We start from the raw sequence: 19547 nt of genomic DNA, 5'->3' as shown, positions 1-19547 counted from the left end.
TATAATGTCCCAGTAGATGCTCAAACTGTTCCCTGCTCCTCTTTCTTTGGCCCACGGTCTGGTTATTATTAATATGTGTGTGGTTGCAGGAATATTAAAGATCAACCGGAGATCTTGGTTCCTCACAGGATTATTAATCCATAGTAGATAAAGGTCTTCACGGGAGTATCAATCTACAGCCGATGCACGTTTCTTGCACAAATACTTATGTGAAGCATATACAAATCCTCCCAGGAATATAAATCTAATGCAGATACAGGGCCCAAAATGAATATTAATCAAGAGCAGATAGTGTTTTTTACATGATTATATTGCTAAAGCAAATGCATATATCCATGAAAATAGACAGATATGGGACCATACAGAAGAATGTGCCACCAGTAGTTCCCTGTCCTATCAGGTAGATAGTTTTTTTTACGAGATCTCAGTATCTGTGCTATTACAGAGACGGTGCCTTGTGTTGCACGGCAGAGGCTGCAGGCACTGGCTGGTATTTATGGACATTTCTCACTTGCTGATAAAGTGTCAAGCGCCGAGTCCAACAGGTGCAACTGCAATTCCACCTTATCTTTCTTCTCCCCCAGCCGGCAGGCTGGCTTAGCATGTTTAACATGCAACCCGGGTCACCATCCACGCCCGGAGACCCCAAAGAGACAGGGCAGGAAATTAATCTTGGCACCTTGTGACAACCCCCAATGTATCCCCCAATATTTCACTGTGCAACATAATGCATGTATGAAGAAGGTTTGTTAGTACTGCCGACTCTACAGTTCCTGTGTGTGCGATAGTGTTTGCTTGACAGGCTGACCCCGACTGAAACCCCTTGGAGGGAGGACAAGATTGAGTCTTAGGCTCCCTCTCTAAGGGGGTCAGAGGTTATGAGAGAGACAGGCTCTAAGGTTTCACTGTTGCTGTCGGGAAATATTACCGTAGGTAATAATCATGAAAGAGAGAAAATAGAGAAAATTATGAACAGAAAAACTGTGTCTCACACTACATGTCACTCAAAGAAGTTAGATCTCCCGACTACTCAAAAATGGTCGAGAGAGGAGGGTGACAGAAGAGAAATGTAGGAGCCAGAGATATATAAAGAGAAGGAGAGAGGGTATAGAGATATTATGCAGATAGCTAAAGTTACCTATAAAGAGCAAATGCTCTGAGTGAATGTTAAAACGGGGATATTCTGCAGGGTTTTATGTCTTTGAACACTGTAATATAGTTGTGTGCTAAAACCTCATCTCAAAAGAAGGTTAGGTCTTTTTTTGGCTCCGGCTTAGTTTTCTCAGTGAAAAGCTGCCGCCAGCCTTCCTAGCACAAACTCTTTATCGGATTGGCCAATCTTTATTTCAAACTCAGCGGTCGCCGGCTTGCAACTTCTCTCCTTTCATCCATGCCTTTTGGACAAGTGTGCTTTGGCTGGGCTGTTGAAAGTTATTTAAAAATGGAAATGGCATTTGTGGGTGAAGTCTGACCTTTCTGCCAAATCTCCTGTCTGCAGACGCTCAAACAGTGATGATCGCCTGAACAAACAGACTAGGAACGGCACTTGGCAAACGGGCCACAGGGTGTGTTTTTGCACGCACGCACGCACGCACGCGCACACACACACACACACACACACACACACACACACACACACACACACACACACACACACACACACACACACACACACACACACACACACACACACACACACACACACACACACACACACACACACACACACACACACACACACACACACACACACACACACATAATTCCATAGCCAAGGCTAAAACATACCCACTCTCAAACACCTGCTAAACATAGAGAGAGAGAGACACATCCACTTTACAAAGCCGCATCTGGCATTGAGAAGAAAGGGTGTGGATATCAAAGTGAACAAACTCCAACATAAGTGTTCCTCTCTTGTGTGAGTAAGAGAGAGGAATAAGTGAGGCTGGAGAAGAAAGAGGCAAAGATAGGGAGAGAAACAGTTAGACGTGAGGGGCAATAGTAAAGAGAAGCGCGAGAGAGAGAGAGATAATTTGGTAAAGATCAGACCTAACCCACTCTATCAAAGTAGTCAAATTATCTCAACAGAGAAAAATGTCCTCATGTGTGCTAACTACAGTTGAAGTCAGAAGTGTACATACACTTAGGTTGGAGTCATTTAAACTTGTTTTTCAACTACTCCACAAAATTATTGTTAACAAACTATGGTTTTGGCAAGTCGGTTAGGACATCTACTTTGCGCATGACAAGTAATTTTTCCAACAATTGTTTACAGACAGATTATTTCACTTATACTTCACTGTGTCATAATTCCAGTGGGTCAGAAGTTTACATACACTAAGTTGACTGTGCCTTTAAACAGCTTGGAACATTACAGAAAATGATGTCATGGCTGTTGAAGCTTCTGATAGGCTAATTGACATCACTTGAGTCAATTAGAAGTGTACTTGTGGATGCATTTCAAGGCCTACCTTCAAACTCAGTGCCTCTTTGCTTGGCATCATGGGAAAATCAAAAGAAATGAGCCAAGAGCCCAGAAAAAAAATGTAGACCTCCACAAGTCTGGTTCATCTTTGGGAGCAATTTCCAAATGCCTGAAGGTACCACATTCATCTGTACAAACAATAGTATGCAAGTATAAACACCATGGGACCACGCAGCCGTCATACCGCTCAGGAAGGAAGGAATCTCCTAGAGATGAACGTACTTTGGTGCGAAAAGTGCAAATCAATCCCAGAGCAACAGCAAAGGACCTTGTGAAGATGCTGGAGGAAACAGGTACAAAAGTATCTATATCTACAGTAAAACGAGTCCTATATTGACATAACCTGAAAGAAAGAAGCCACTGCTCCAAAACTCCCCCCAAAAAGCCAGACTACGGTTTGCAACTGCACATGGGGACAAAGATCGTACTTTTTGGAGAAACGTTCCTCTGGTCTGCTGATACAAACATAGAACTGTTCGGCCATAATGACCATCGTTATCTTTGGAGGAAAAAGGGGGAAAGCTTGCAAGCCGAAGAACATCATCCCAACCGTGAAGCACGGGGGTGGCAGCATCATATTGTGGGGGTGCTTTGCTGCAGGAGGGACTGGTGCACTTTACAAAATAGATGGGTGTCATGAGGGAGGAAAATTATGTGAATATATTGAAGCAACATCTCAAGACATCAGTCAGGCAGTTAAAGCTTGGTCGCAAATGGGTCTTCCAAATGAACAATGACCCCAAGCATACTTCCAAAGTTGTGGCAAAATGGCTTAAGGACAACAAAGTCAAGGTATTGGAGTGACCATCACAAAGCCCTGACCTCAATCCTACAGAACATATTTGTGGGCAGAACTGAAAAAGTGTGTGCGAGCAAGGAGGCCTTACAAACCTGCCTCAGATACACCAGCTATGTCAGGAGGAATGGGCCAAAATTCACCCAACTTATGGTGGGAAGCTTGTGGGAGGCTACCCAAAAACTAAACTTCTGACCCACTGGGAATGTGATGAAATAAATAAAAGCTTAAATAAATCACTCTCTCTCTACTATTATGCTGACATTTCACATTCTTAAAAAAAAAAAGTGGTGATCCTAACTGACCTAAGACAGGGAGTTTTTACTAGGGTTAAATGTCAGGAATTGTGAAAAACTGAGTTTAAATGTATTTGGCTAAGGTGTACGTAAACTTCCGACTTCAACTGTATATCGGCCCAATAGAATCCCCATACTTTAACGATGACAGCTTTTCCGTCCTAAAAGGGGAGATCAACAATTTCCAGGCTCAGGGACATGTACTAGTCTGTGGTGACCTAAATGCCAGAACTGGACAAGACCCCGACACCCTCAGCACACAGGGGGACAAAACATCTACCTGGAGGTGACAGTATTCCTTAAACTCATATGCCCCCTAGACATAACTACTACAACATAATCAATAAAAACAGTTCACAACTCTTGCAGCTCAGCTCTGTCATACACTGAGTATGTACAGTACATAGTCAATGGTAGGCTTGGAGGGGACTCCTATGGTAGGTACACCTGTAGCTCATCTCTTGGCAGTAGTACTGTAGACTACTGACCTCAACCCAGTCTCTTAGAGCGTTCACAGTCAGTCCACTGAGACCCCTATCAGATCACAGCAAAATCACGCTCTACTTGAACAGAGCAATGCTCAATCACGAGGCATCAAAGCCAAAGGAACAATAATATTAAGAAATGCTATGGATGGAAGGAAAATAGTGTGGAAACCTACCAAAAATCAATTAGGCAACAACACATGTAATCCCTTCTGGGCAATTTCCTGGACAAAAGGTTTAACTGTAATAGTGAAGGTGTAAACTTGGCAGTAGAAAACCTAAACAGAATATTTGACCTCTCAGCTTCCCTATCAAATCTAAAAACGTCAAGCTGACAACCTAAGAAAATGAACAACAATGACAAATGCTTTGATGAAGATTGCAAAAACCAAAAGAAATTGAGAAACCTAATCAACGAAAAACAGAGACCCAGAAAACCCGAGCCTACGACTTCACTATGGTGAATCAATAAACAATATAGAATACAAAGAACAAAGACAAACAGAGAGAGCGAGAACGAGATAGCTCCCTCTATCAGTGGTGGAGGGTTAGTGGCCTTCCCCAGAGCCCCATTACACAGTGACCTGTGTCCTCCTGGGGCAGTGTGTGTGTGTGCCTGTGACAACAGAGCTCTGATTCCATCTCCCCCTCGCTGCAGCCTGGGAGCAGCCACAATCCATCACTGACAGGCCCCTCACACAGTCTTACCACAACTAGCACCCACACACACCACAGTCCGACCACAACTCACAATCTTACCACAACTCATACAGTCTCTTGCCAGAACTCAATAGTGCAACTGACTTACATTCACACAAGTTTACCTGCACATGGAAGTGAGTAGCCAACATCTGGGTGGTGGATGAATTGTCGCTCGTTGAGGCGGGTCACACAGTACATGTGGAAGCAGTCTAGACAAATGACATGGCGGTCTGGACACTGGGACACCAACACTGGACTCCTACAGAGTGGACAGACGAAGAGACATTTCATACAATGAAGAATCAATGACTTGAAACAGACATAGAGATATATATAAATAAATTCACACACAGTTGAAGTCAGATGTTTACATGCACCTTAGCCAAATACATTTAAACTCAGTTTTTCACAATTATTGACATTTAATCCTAGTAAAAATGCCCTGTGTTGGGTCAGTTAGGATCACCACTTCATTTTAAGAATGTGAAAAGTCAGATTAATAGTAGAGAGAATTACTTCTTTCAGCTTTTATTTCTTCCATCACATTCCCAGTGGGTCAGAAGTTTATATACATTCAATTAGTATTTGGTAGCATTGTCTTTAAAAATGTTTAATTTGGGTCAAACATTTCATGTAGCCTTCCACAAGCTTCCCACAATAAATTAGGTGTATTTTGGCCCATTCATCCTGACAGAGCTGGTGTAACTGAGTCAGGTTTGTAGGCCTCCTTGTTCGCACACGCCTTTTCAGTTTCGCCCACACATTTTCTATGAGATTGAGGTCAGGGCTTTGTGATGACCACTCCAATACCTTAACTTTGTTGTTCATTTTGCCACAACTTTGGAAGTATGCTTGGGGTCATTGTCTATTGGGAATAACCATTTGTGACCAAGCTTTAACTTCCTGACTGATGTCTTGAGATGTTACTTCAATACACTTGTAAAGTGCACCAGTCCCTCCAGTAGCAAAGCACCCCCACACCATGATGCTGCCACCCCTATGCTTCACGGTTAGGGTGATGTTCTTCGGCTTGCAAGCCTCCCTCTTTTTCCTCCAAACATAACGATGGTCATTATGGCCAAACAGTTCTATTTTTGTTTCATCAGACCAGAGGACATTTCTCAAAAAAGTATGATCTTTGTCCCCAAGTGTAGTTGCAAACCATAGTCTGGATTTTTTATGGCGGTTTTTGAGCAGTGGCCTCTTCCTTGCTGAGTGGCCTTTCAGATTATGTCGATATAGGACATGTTTACTGTGGATATAGATAGTTTTGTACCCGTTTCCTCCAGCATCTTCACAAGGTCCTTTGCTGTTGTTCTGGGATTGATTTGCACTTTTCTCACCAAAGTATGTTCTTCTCTAGAAGACAGAACAAGTATCCTTCCTGAGAGGTATGACGGCTGCGTGGTCCCATGGTGTTTTTACTTGCGTACTATTGTTTGTACAGATGAACGTGGTACCTTCAGGCATTTGGAAATTGCTCCCAATTATGAACCAGACTTGTGGAGGTCTACAATTTTTTTCTGGGGTCTTGGCTGATTTCTTTTGATTTTCCCATGATGTCAAGCAAAGAGGCACTGAGTTTGAAGGTAGGCCTTGAAATACATCCACAGGTACACCTCCAATTGACTGAAATTATGTCAATTAGCCTATCAGAAGCTTCTAGAGCCATGACATAATTTTCTGGAATTTTCCAAGCTGTTTAAAGGCACAGTCAACTTAGTGTATGTAAACTTCTGACCCACTGGAATTGTGATACAGTGAATTATAAGTGAAATAATCTGTCTGTAAACAATTGTGCACAAAGTAGATGTCCTAACCGACTTTCCACAAATTTCTTGTTTACAAATTATAGTTTTGGCGTGGTTGAAAAACGAGTTTTAATGACTGCAACGTAAGTGTATATAAACTTCCGACTTCAACTGTATGTATATATTAAACTTATTTTCCCTTTCGTACATCATTACAACACTATATAGCCATAATGACATTTGACATGCCTTTATCCCTTTGAGTGTAATGTTTACTGTTCATTTTTGATTGTTTACTTCACTTGTGTTCATGATCTATTTCACTGGTTTTGGCAATGTAAACATGCGTTTCCCGCGCTGGTAAGTGTCTTGTTCTATCACAGGCCACAGGGGGGATTCATTTAGTGCGGGAGGCAGGGGAAAAGCAGCAGTGCGAGACCGGAGGTCTCAGAGGAGCTCTGATATACCATGGCTGCTACAAAGACAGAGGGGCCAGGGATACTGAGCGAGAGCGAGTGAAACAGCTCACCACTAACACACTAACATCCACGCAGGTGAGTGTGGTCTTCCTCTCTCTACATCCCTCTTCTGTTCCTCACCTGTTCTCCTTGTCCCTCATTCTTGCCCTCTTCTCACAGACAACGTCTCTCCCCAACATCTCCACTTGACTTTATGTATTGCTTCACTCCATTCAATTGCAAATGACATCAATGACTCAATTAACTGACCTGGTTGAGTAACGCCTAAACAAATTAAATAAACTAAGCCAGTCCAACCTCGGCCAGAGAAATCCTTCAGACCTTCGCCTCTCCTAGGTTGAACTTGCTTGCATACAGCACCTACTGTACATATTATTGTACTCAAGAAGCCTAGCAACCACCCACTCACTCAGCCAAAGCACATCTTGTTACTTCTGAAAGTATGAAAAACAGAGCACAGAGGGTAGTTCTCAGAAGCATACTTTGTTCATGCACATTTCAAAGCACGCATCAACGCAAGCGTCAACTGAAATATTCCCAGGATTGTTGACGTAATATGATGCAACCACGTAACAAATAATGTAATATTTCCAGAAAAAAAATGGTGGCTGGTTTTGAGCTGAAGCGATAGAAAATGAACTCGGACTTCGAGAATGAAAAGTTGACTGATTACAATAGTTTATCTTAATACGTTAATAAATACATACAGTGTTCATTTTTGGCATGTTTAACTGCCTAGAATATCCATAGACCGCAGGCTAACTGACAAAAAAATTGGTAACTACCGACCTACGAAGAATTCGTAGCCAACATTGGCCAGCTACCTTTCAAAACATTAGTTGTAGGTCATTTGTTGACATGTTAAACTAGCTGGCTATCTAGATTAACACGATTCACATATAGCTGGCTGATAATTATGAAGTTGCGTTTGCTTTAACGTAGTTATCTCGTGTCATCTGTATTAGTCAAAGGTAATGCAGTAGCGGGAGAGTGCGTAGTGCGTCTCAAATGTACAATTGCATGCATTCTCCACACGCTCGTCCACCAAAGAACGTTTGCAAGAGAACGTACTTGGGGGAATGAACTCGGAGCGGGAGAGTATGGTAGTATGCATATTGAGAAACGCCCCCTGTATTAGTCTCACAGTAGTAACCCTGTGACTGTGGTTTCCTCATTCGTTTGCCCTTTTAAACAAACCAAAGAGCTGATTGTGCTAAGTGGCGGCAGCAAGGCGAGAGGAACGCCGGGAAAAACAAAGCTTCACTCAGGAGGGTAATTGTACGGCCCCACTTCAATCACGCTCGTAGCGGCGAGTCCTTGATTTGAGACGAGGGCGTCTGTGATTGGGCTCCATTGTATCGGATGCGGGCAGCAGGTGACGGACTGGCCCTCCCTTCTTTTGTCCTCTGTGGGTGAGGCAGTGACAGTATGGCCGCCGTCATCACAGGGATGGGGAGGCTGACCTTCATCTGTTATATGCCACACTGACAGAATCACAGCTTTGTTTGCCTGGAGCCACTGATTGTAGGAGGGAGAGACTGCAGGAGGGAGAGACAGGGCCAGGGGGGTGCGTCTGTCTACCTGCCAGCAAGTGCGCGCGTGTGTGTGTGTGTGTGTGTGTGTGTGTGTGTGTGTGTGTGTGTGTGTGTGTGTGTGTGTGTGTGTGTGTGTGTGTGTGTGTGTGTGTGTGTGTGTGTGTGTGTGTGTGTGTGTGTGTGTGTGTGTGTGTGTGTGTGTGTGTGTGTGTGTGCCTAAGTCGGTCTATTGCTTTCATGTTAAACATGCTACTTATATTAGGCCGATATAGAGGCTGCACAGACAATATTGTACACGTACTTACATGATATCTGTGCAGGCAATGCATGGGACATCCCGCACATTGGGCATGACGAGGTCCAGGGCCACAGACGTGTCATCATCAGAGGTGGGGTGGGCAGCACACTTCAGGTAAAACTCCTATGGAAGGCAGATAAGAGACAGAGGTACATGTTGTTTGGTGGAGGTGTGGTCATGTTATGAGATTGTAATTCCGTTGTGGTGGCAGTGAGGGGGTTTTGAGGCGGTTGTGGATAGTTCACTGGTCTCACCGCTACTCTGCCAAGGCAACCCTCTGATTGACAGACGCCATGGATACGCTCTGGGAGGAGGACATCGTCCCAACATGACGGGCCCTGGGAGGAGAGAGACTTTTTACTTTAACGGGACTTCCCCATTACACTAAAAACACCCTTTACCCCGCCCCACCCACCACACACAAAAATGTATTGCATGCCACCACAACCTCCACAAACAAACCCATTACACAGTATACAACACAGTACAGCACCACATTACAACTACAAGGGGGCAAAATAGTATTTAGTCAGCCACCAATTGTGCAAGTTCTCCCACATAAAAAGATGAGAGGCCTGTAATTTTCATCATAGGTACACTTCAACTACGACAGACAAAATGAGAAACCCCTCCTCTCTAGCCTTAAAGACCCCCCCACCCCCATAAGCCCCATACCTCCTGAAACATCTCCACACTGTTAATCATTTTATAAAACTCAAATCCAGCCTATGGCCAACTTGGCTTAGCCAAACAAAAACAAAAATTAAACAAAACACATGTGGCCCTTTCACTGCTTGAATACCTGAGCCACATCACAAACATCTCCACAGAGAAGACCACCCCCAACCTCACACACAGAAAGTCCAACAGAGACAGTAGTTGCATTATCCTGGCACAGAAGGAAAAAACAGTTATTGCACAAAACGGACACCCCGCCCTGACTCCGGGGTCAACCCGAGCCAACCAGCTATTGGTGGCCAGGGCTCCTCCAATGGAGGTCCCCTGACCAGACTTCTCTTTCACTGTTAGCCTAGGCAACGGTTAGCCAAAAGCTACCGGGATAGCACCCTGGAAACAACTGCATTTTTTCCCTCCCAAATCCAAATAAAAATATAGATTTTGAACGCCTATGCCCACCTGCTGTGCATACTCTTGGGTGGGGAGGGGTGTAGGTCAGCTATCCTGCTGCCATTAAACATCCCTGCAGGGTGACTGAACGAACAGACCTTAAAGGGATCTGTGGGTTGTGGAAAATGGGCTCCTCCCATGGTCCAGGCGCTACACCCCCCTCGTGTGGGCCTTAGCAGCTGCCAGGCCCTCAGCACTACAGAGTAAAAGTCAGAAACCCCTGTTGTGTTCAGCCTCTCTGGCCTCATGAGGACGAGCTGCCGGTCCAGCCCTCCTCAACAGAGCACACGCTGGTTCAGACATTGATTGCTTGGTGCATCCTTATTGTTTTGGGAGGATTCCCCCCACCACCCCACCCATCCTCCTCTGTTCTGCCTGCACGCAGCTCATTAGCATAAGCATTTAAACATTCTGACAGCGGCCTTAATAAGCCTCTGAAAAGGTTAAGAAAATCATTACTCCCTGTTGGGTGGGAGGAAGCAGGGGTAGAGGGAGGGGACCCTGTGTGCCTTGGTGGTGGGGCATGAGATTACACACACACGCACACACCTGCTCAGAGAGAGCCAGGAAAGGTCACACAGACCCCTGATGTGTCTACGCACCACACACACAAACACCCTTGAATATAAATGATTAATGAATCATTTAGAAACCCACCCGTATTCCTCTCCCTCTACTTTCGGAGGGGAAGCGGATTCAACGTCTCCGTTTCGCAAAGTTTTAATTTGATTATTGTCTAACTTACAGGGTTTATCTCTGCGCCAGCTGTGCTCATCTCGCAGCATTGACCGAGGTATGCGATCGGTGGGCAGAAGAGGGACCCCACTCGATTGGCTAAACTGATTGGCCAGTTGAGGACACCTGTGCTCACTTCAGTTGATCTATTACAGTCCCTGTGTCAATAGAGCACACTGAACAAGCACAAAAACAACACACACAGCCTTTTTCTAAAAGCATCGGGCACACACACTGAGAGCAGCATGCTAATTAACACCTACTCTGATACCAGGCTCAGGAACAGGGACCTACTGTGAGCCTCATTTCCTGTCTCCTACACTCTCACCTAGGTGACTGAGAGGCCCCCCGGCTATACACACACCTATGTAACTGACAGGTCGGTCTCATGAGCAATCAGTTTCTCCTGGATGTATGGGGTCAGGGAGGGTTGGGTGCAATGGAGTCTGTGAGGCTGTGGTTGTGAGAGATAGCAGTGTGAGTGGCAGTTTCAGCTGGGCTGTGGTCAGGTATGGAGACGACAGTGGTCAGAGAGGACAGAGTGTAACTCCGGATACTCTGGGTCGTCTGGGTATGAGAAGGGAAAGGCGATTTGAAGGGACTGACTGGGGTCCTATCCAAGCTTGAGGTACTGTATCACCAGCCCTGGCAGGAAACTGGAACGGAGAGTGGACAATGTTGCCATAGTAACAGTGGACAAACAGATGTCACTCAGTCGTAGTCTAAAGAATGGCAGGATCCTTATTTGTGGGAGTCCTGCCCATTCACACACACACACACACACACACACACACACACACACACACACACACACACACACACACACACACACACACACACACACACACACACACACACACACACACACACACACACACACACACACACACACACACACACAGAGACAGAGAGAGAGAGAGAAGTCCCATAAGGACCAGAGGTAAATACGGCCGCAGGCTGAACAGACAGGCAGAGGAAGAGTCTACTGTCACTGTGGAGATGTGACAGATTTCCTCCGTTTGAGAAAATAACAATAACAGTGTTATGCAATAACAAAGGAGGGGATAGATGGAGGGTAATGTGGGATTATTGTTCACTGTGGATCTACCGGTCGAAGCTCGAAGCCATTGTGCGTAGATAAATACACATTTTACTCAGTTGAGCAACAGAAAGGATTCACGGCGTCAAACAAAATGTGACTTTGTTGTATTCTGAGAAACAGCGCATCTTAAACGCAGTACTTCTGTCAGTGAGAGTTGCTCCGTGGAAGTGGCTCTTGGCTACAGTATTGTAGTCTTCCATTCTTGCTTGACATACCCGGCTCAAGGTGAGGGTTCCCTGCTTGCAGGCTCGGCAGCGCACGCGTAGCTTCCCCGGCTGGATGGCCCGGCACACACTTTTGCAGTACACATAGAAGCTGCTGTGAGGTCTGGGCTCTGTATGGGAACACAACCACACATTCTGTCAGAGGAGAAACAGTAGCAGATTGTAGCAAGGCTGAAATGAAGCCAGTGGACTCAGCAAATGGTGACATAGGACATTTGATGGTAGAACATATGAGTTGTAAGTGTACTATGCCCTATATTGTGCAGTAGAAAAACATCCATTGTATTTCATGGTCCTCTTTAGTTTGAATAGATGGACACTAAGACTTTTGCATTATGCGAGGACGATGACACAAGGACAAGGGACATCTCCAGTCTGTAGTCTGTCTGGCTGCAGCCCAGAACACAGACACACTGATCCAATTAGCGGAGAGAAGCAACCAGACGTCTTTGTGGCAGATGATTTATTAAAGAGAGGAGGACGTGTCCTGCATGCCTCATTTAAAGTCACCACACCATACAGACATCCATTCATACACACACACACACACACACACAGCGAGAGGGACCAGGAAGAAACAGCATTCTCATTAGAGCTAAAAGCATGGGGGCGCTGGAGTGGGCCGCGCTACCTTGACACGATTCCCAATAAAAATGGGGCGGAGTGGCTTTAAGCCTTCGCATGTCTAATTTATGTTTCCTGGGAGAGAGGTCTCCATTATGGTAATGACTTTACAGGAGGATGGAGGGAGAGCCTACTGATCAGAGGGGGCAGATAAAGGAGACGTTATGGTGGGTTGGGTTGAGAGACAGAAGCAGGAGAGTGTTTGAGGGTAGACAGAAGGAGGCGAGTGTTGGAAGGTAGACAGAAGGAGGCGAGTGTTGGAGGGTAGGCAGACGGAGGGTAGGCAGAAGGAGGGTCGGCAGACGGTGGGTAGGCAGACGGAGGCGAGTGTTGGAGGGTAGGCAGACGGAGGGTAGGCAGACGGAGGGTAGGCAGACGGAGGGTAGGCAGACGGAGGCGAGTGTTGGAGGGTAGGCAGACGGAGGGTAGGCAGACGGAGGCGAGTGTTGGAGGGTAGGCAGACGGAGGGTAGGCAGACGGAGGCGAGTGTTGGAGGATAGGCAGACGGAGGGTAGGCAGACGGAGGCGAGTGTTGGAGGGTAGACAGAAGGAGGCGAGTGTTGGAGGGTACACAGAAGGAGGCTAGTGTTGGAGGGTAGGCAGATGGAGGGTAGGCAGAAGGAGACGAGTGTTGGAGGGTAGACAGAAGGAGGCGAGTGTTGGAGGGTAGACAGAAGGAGGCGAGTGTTGGAGGGTACACAGAAGGAGGCTAGTGTTGGAGGGTAGGCAGATGGAGGGTAGGCAGAAGGAGACGAGTGTTGGAGGGTAGACAGAAGGAGGCGAGTGTTGGAGGGTAGACAGAAGGAGGCGAGTGTTGGAGGGTACACAGAAGGAGGCTAGTGTTGGAGGGTAGGCAGACGGAGGCGAGTGTTGGAGGGTAGTAAGACGACAGCTTTAAAAAGGTTTGCCTTTGAGCCGGGATACAGAGGTCAAAGCCAATACCTGTATATATTTTCCATTTCCCACAGATGTCTGGAGACCGACTGCTGAATCCCAATCAACCGTTTAGAAGGCTGCATTCAGGGAGCGGTTGTACTGTTCAAATGGGGCACGAATGTCAAGGCCACAGAGTCACTTCTGAGCTCCCTGCGTGTTCATGCACACCCAAATAGGACTTGTGTCATTTTGGCACCTTGGCTTGTCTGTGTCATTTTCTATGCTTTTAGAGTTTATGGAACACCAAACAGCCAAGATACACATACACCGAGTGTACAAAACATTAGGAACACCTGCCCTTTACATGACAGTGACCAGGTGAATCCAGGTGAAACCTATGGTCCCTTATTGATGTCACTTGTTAATTCCACTTCAAATCAGTGTCAATGAAGGGGAGGAGACGTGTTAAAGAAGGATTTTTAAGCCTTCAAACAATTGAGACGTGGATTGTGTATGTGCGCCATTCAGAGGGTGAATGAGGGCAAGACATAAAGACTCAGTGTATTGTCACATGCGAACACACACCTGTGTGTTCATTCTCTTCCCTGGCTCTCTGCTCGTCATCAGTTTCCAGTATGACAGCCAGGCCGGTGGAGGTAGTGGGCAGGCGGGAGGCGGTGAGGTCCAGGCGGGTGAGGCTGTCCACCCCTCTACCCAGACGGTGCTGCAGGGCCAGGTCAGAGCACCGGCCCGACCCCGGGGGAGGAAGCACCACGTGCACGGTACTCTGCTCTGGGAGGTCACAGCCCTGTAGGTCAGGTAAACAGAGAGAGAGAGAGAGAGACAGAGAAAGACAGTTATTTAAACCTCGGTTTAGCACATGTAGATCGTCTGTCTATGTACAGTTGTCACATTGTAGTACACAAACCTGTTGACAGATTGACCAGCCATAAAATGAAATCACATACCACTGCAGTAAATTAGATCAAAACACATCAAAAATGCCTAAAGATATGGATCATACAACTACTAACTTTTTTTTAAATGACCTAATCTGTTTAGGTACATCTCCGTTTTATAATTTCCAATACAGCTGCTGTACCATTTCAGGGCAACACATTTTCTATCTACCCCAAAATTCACAATTAAAAAGTGTTTTGTTCAACATGTCACTGAAATTATATGCAAATCCATCAGTCATATTAGATCTAAACCCCTCCATTGATGCAGAAGTAGGCTAAACAAACAGGGTCTGGCGTTAATCACTGACGATAGCTTACTCTCCTGGAAAGCTTTCAAGTTTCATTTTTGAAGTTTGTCTCCCTGAAGTTTCTTTGTAGCTCTCAGTGTGGGAGAAAATACAAAATAAAATGTTTTAAAAAACACACTCTCCCCTGTCAAAAACCATATAGTCGGGTAAACAACAACAGGAAATGTTTGTTTCAAAAACACCAGCATTTCACTGGAGGAGAACTAGTGAGCTAACAACTAAGCATAATCAAATCTCACATGCAACTCGGGTGCGAAAGAAAATATGAAAAGAGAAACAGTTCTGAAAGGTGTGCTTGTGTCACCAGCTGTCAAAGCTTTATCTTAAAGGGTTACTTTTCTTATAATGGTAGCAGCCATTCCAAATCAGCCCCAGCCTAGTGCTTACACCTGCAGCAGTACACTAGATCTGCAAAGACTGGAAAGGATCCAAGTAGATCTTTTATAATTCGGCAGGAAATGAATACATTGGCATTTGTTTCGTGGAGTTCATTTTCTGAGAACGGAGTCAAAATGTGTGATGCAAATCAGCTGCGGCAGGTAGCGCAAACAGGTCCTAGTTAAAGCAAAAGAGCTTATGAGAGTGAGAGAGAGAGTGTGAGAGAGAGTGTGAGAGTGAGAGAGTGAGAGAGTGAGAGAGAGATGCAATAGCGAGAGGGAGAGGTCCTCATTTGTGAACTAATCCATAGAAGGGAGATAATTTCACCCCCGATATATAAATATAAAAACAAAAGGTGTTTGATCTGATTCATTTTCTCAGGCTCAACAGCGTGGATTTGTTTTTTTGTTAATGATATGGCGTTAATGAAGAACCTGTGGCAGAGGCTGGAAGTTCTACTATGCGAGACGGCTAGCACAGCTCAGACGGTACGATGGATCTGGAGCTAGCAGCTTTAGCTATACAGCCAGACTGAGGAAAACTAACTAGGTCGTTCCACCAATTCAGTGCCTTCACCTAATTGAAACATTCTGTCACAAAGAGCACACGTTAACTTTATTTTCTTTAAACGTGTTGTTTTCCCCATCTCAAAAATACTACAGTAAGTGCCAAATAAAGTAACATGGTTGGCTGTAACAGGATTGACGATTTCATCTTAAATCAGCCGTGAATCCCCTTGTGACAGGGGAAATGGAAGCTTGTTGTGTGCAACAGGGCGGGGCAGTTACATGCAAGCTTCACCTTAAAATGATTCACTAAATCACATTAAATAAATATTTATAATCAGAAATGACTTTTTCAAAGCAACAAACTAACTAAGGACTTTACAATGGTGGTGAAAACTTGGAGACATTTGGGGGTTAAGTGGGTTAAAATCATCCTAGAAGTCATGAGAGGGTGCATGGAGGGACATGTCAAAATGCTGATTTTGGCACTTGAGCAAGTCTTTACTAGTATAGTAAATATAATCTACTGAATTCGCCATGAGGTCTATATTAAAAAGGGCATTTCATTAAATATAACATGCTTTTCAAATGTAATATTGGTGCACAATTTCTACTTAAAATATCAAAGGGACGCAAGTGGCAACCATTTCCTGGAATGACAACTATAATTAGTTAAATAGAGACCAATATATTTAAGATTGATATTCCCATTGGTCTCTATTCAAACCCGAATTCAACTGTATGGAAGAGTTGATCACTGCAAAGCACTTTGTGACTACTGCTGGGGTGCAAATTCCTTTATGAATTAAATCGGATTGATTTGTTGATAGCCCCTCCGCAGCTCTGCCACATCAGCTTTACGTTACTGCCGTTTGTGACCGTTTGATGCATTACTTTACTGCGGTCTAGAACCCCTGATTGTAACCAGGGAGGTGAGTAAAGATAACGACAGCGTGGCTACTTTCATGTTCCTTCAAAGTCAAATGTCTGGTTTTATCAACATTTGGCAACAGTAGTTGACAGACCTGATATCAAATAACTTCCGGTTACACACACACACACACACACACACACACACACACACACACACACACACACACACACACACACACACACACACACACACACACACACACACACACACACACACACACACACACACACACACACACACACACACACACACACACACAAGCCTAAATCTACCTTGGCTTGACTGTTGAGATGTTTTTTTTTTTAATCTAATGTAAAAGGCAGGTACAAACGTGGAGCTAAATAAGACACAATTGACTGACATTGAAAACTAAATATCCTTTCCAATAACCGCAACACACAACAAATTGAGCATCGGCAGCGTAAGTACATCTGTGCTCCCCACAGGTGTTTAAAGAAGGTCTCCTAGCGGCTGATTCCTCTCCCAGACACTAATTGGAGGCATCAGAGGCCCAGGGAGCATGAGTGTATTCATGTTGCATGCGTGTGACCTTTCCACACTCATCCTCTGCTCTTAGGAGGGCCAGACCAACAAGTCTGTAACCACTATTTTAATGGACAATCTGCAAAGGACCTGTGAATTGCCCCATGACTCATGAAGGTGGTTTCGACAACATCATCAATAATTGCATTATAGATCAAGTCATTTTGGGAAAAACGTCAGCTGTAATATGCTTTTTCTGCACAGCAACATCGGCCCATTGGGAATTAATAATGTTCATTGAAGTGAGGTGAATTGAACTAAACTGACTGTTTCCCCTGGATAAAGGTAGGAGTCACTTGAGCAATGTCGCACAATATCAAACAAGTAACACTAAACCATTCAAGGCCGCAAAGTGAAAGATACAGGAGTCTTTAGTGGCTCAGTCCCTAGCATGCAGACAAATGTTTGTGAAAGATACAGGAGTCTTTAGTGGCTCAGTCCCTAGCATGCAGACAAATGTTTGTGAAAGGCTGAGCAAAGCACCTGAAATCATGTGAAGACTGTGAATAATGTGGGCTGAGACTCCCAACTCCCTGTGCAGCTCATTCTCTACAGTGAAAAAGCTCAGCGCCACTCTGCAAAAAGAAACAGTGTCTGTGCCGATTGTTTCACTGCAATTAGCAGGATAAAGCTCCTTGTCTTATTATATGGTTGAACAAAGTGGCAACCCAAGGACAAGGAGAATCAACTTGTCTTGTATGAGGTGGGGACTCACTCCTTAGAGTACCTGTACATCAGACATCAGACATGCAACAGCGCCTCTTCAACCTCAGGAGGCTGAAGATATTTGGCTTGTTACCAAAAACACTCACAAACTTTTACAGATGCACATTCAACTGAACTGCCTGTTCACCCCACTATCATCCAGAAGGCTAGGTCAGTACAGGTGCATCAAAGCTGGGACCGAGAAACTGAAAAACAGCTTCTATCTCAAGGACATCAGACTGTTAAACAGCCATCACTAACATTGAGTGGCTGCTGCCAACATACTAACTCAAATCTCTAGTCACTTTAATAAGTAAAAATTGGATGTAATAAATGTACCACTTGTCACTTTAAACAATGCCACTTTATATAATGTTTACATACATATGAGATGAGTAATGTAGGGTGTATACTGTACTCTATACCATCTACTGCATCTTACCTATGCCGTTCGGCCATCGCTCATCCATATATTTATATGTACATATTCTTATTCATTCCTTTACACTTGTGTGTATAAGGTAGTTGTTGTGAAATTGTTAGATTACTTGTTAGATATTACTGCACGGTCGGAACTAGAAGCACAAGCATTTCGCTACACTCGCATGAACATCTGCTAACCATGTGTATGTGACCAATAAAATTTGATTTGAGACCACACCTGATTAAGATAAATCTGACATGTTGTAATTTAGGCCGTGTCATTTATGAGTAAAAGGAAGGGATGGAGCAGGAGGGATAACAAAGAAAAAGAGAGGGGGAGGAAGGGCGACGTGGAAGGGAGAATAAGAGAGGAACTCGTAGGCTACTGGAAGAGAGCGCGAGAGAGAGAGGAGTAGAAGGAAGTGAGAGAGATGGCACTCCCTCGGGGATGAGAAAGCTAATAGAGCACATAACAGTGAACGCTCCTCTCGTCACTACAAAATGTCAGAGGCACACATCTCAGACTGTGGCAGTTAAACACCAGTGACTAGCGACTTGTCTGAGCCTAGAGGCCTGGCACTGTGGCGTTCAGACTCTCTGGGACCGATGACAACGTGACACGCATAGCAACAGCGCTTTATCTGGCTGAGTGACCCGGCGTCAGAGTCTGCTAACTAACCAGGGCCTGGTTTCCCGATAGCGGTGGAACTTAGGTTTATGAGTGTTTTAACGACGCATCTTTCCCACAAATTGAACATGTATTTCCCTAAACACCACGGAGAGAGATTGCTAAGTGCATTGTTGGATAATGGCGCCGGGCGGGGGGGGTGGCTGCCATGTTACGGGCTTGTAACTTATTTTTTGTACATAGTGTTGATGCTACCGTTTCTTATGACCGAAAGGAGCTTCTGGACATCAGAACTGCAAATACTCACCTCAAACTGGATGAAGATTATTTATTTAATGAGTCTCGACATGAAGGATATAGTGCTTTCTCGAGACCATTCGCATGAAGAAAAGACGGAGAAAGAGGGGGCAGAGGTCGTGGTGCCTTCTGAGACATCGTAGGCAAATGGATAAACCACCACTACCATCCGTACTATTGGCCAATGTCCAATCATTGGAAAATTGCCTGGAAGATCTACGATTAAAACTATCCTATCAACGGGACATTAAAAACTCATATGCTCACTTCGAGGCAAGCAACACTGAAGCATGCATGAAAGCACCAGCTGTTCCGGATGACTGTGTGATCACGCTCTCCGTAGCCGA

The 19547-nt window shown here is 44.9% G+C and overlaps 1 protein-coding gene across 1 annotated transcript in view; it reads right to left on the bottom strand.

The window, feature by feature from the left end:
• Positions 1-19547, bottom strand: part of prkn (parkin RBR E3 ubiquitin protein ligase) — a 96385-nt gene that overhangs the window by 62048 nt on the left and 14790 nt on the right. Inside the window, exons 3-7 of the mRNA XM_046358875.1 lie at positions 14102-14324; positions 12008-12126; positions 9082-9165; positions 8835-8950; positions 4887-5023 (exon numbers count right to left, since the gene is read on the bottom strand). Coding sequence (XP_046214831.1) covers positions 4887-5023; positions 8835-8950; positions 9082-9165; positions 12008-12126; positions 14102-14324 — 679 coding nt within the window. The remainder of the gene's footprint in view (positions 1-4886; positions 5024-8834; positions 8951-9081; positions 9166-12007; positions 12127-14101; positions 14325-19547) is intronic.

Source organism: Oncorhynchus gorbuscha, linkage group LG08 (assembly GCF_021184085.1).
Source record: "Oncorhynchus gorbuscha isolate QuinsamMale2020 ecotype Even-year linkage group LG08, OgorEven_v1.0, whole genome shotgun sequence".
Lineage (NCBI taxonomy): Eukaryota > Metazoa > Chordata > Actinopteri > Salmoniformes > Salmonidae > Oncorhynchus > Oncorhynchus gorbuscha.
This window is presented reverse-complemented; position numbering and strand designations above follow the sequence as displayed.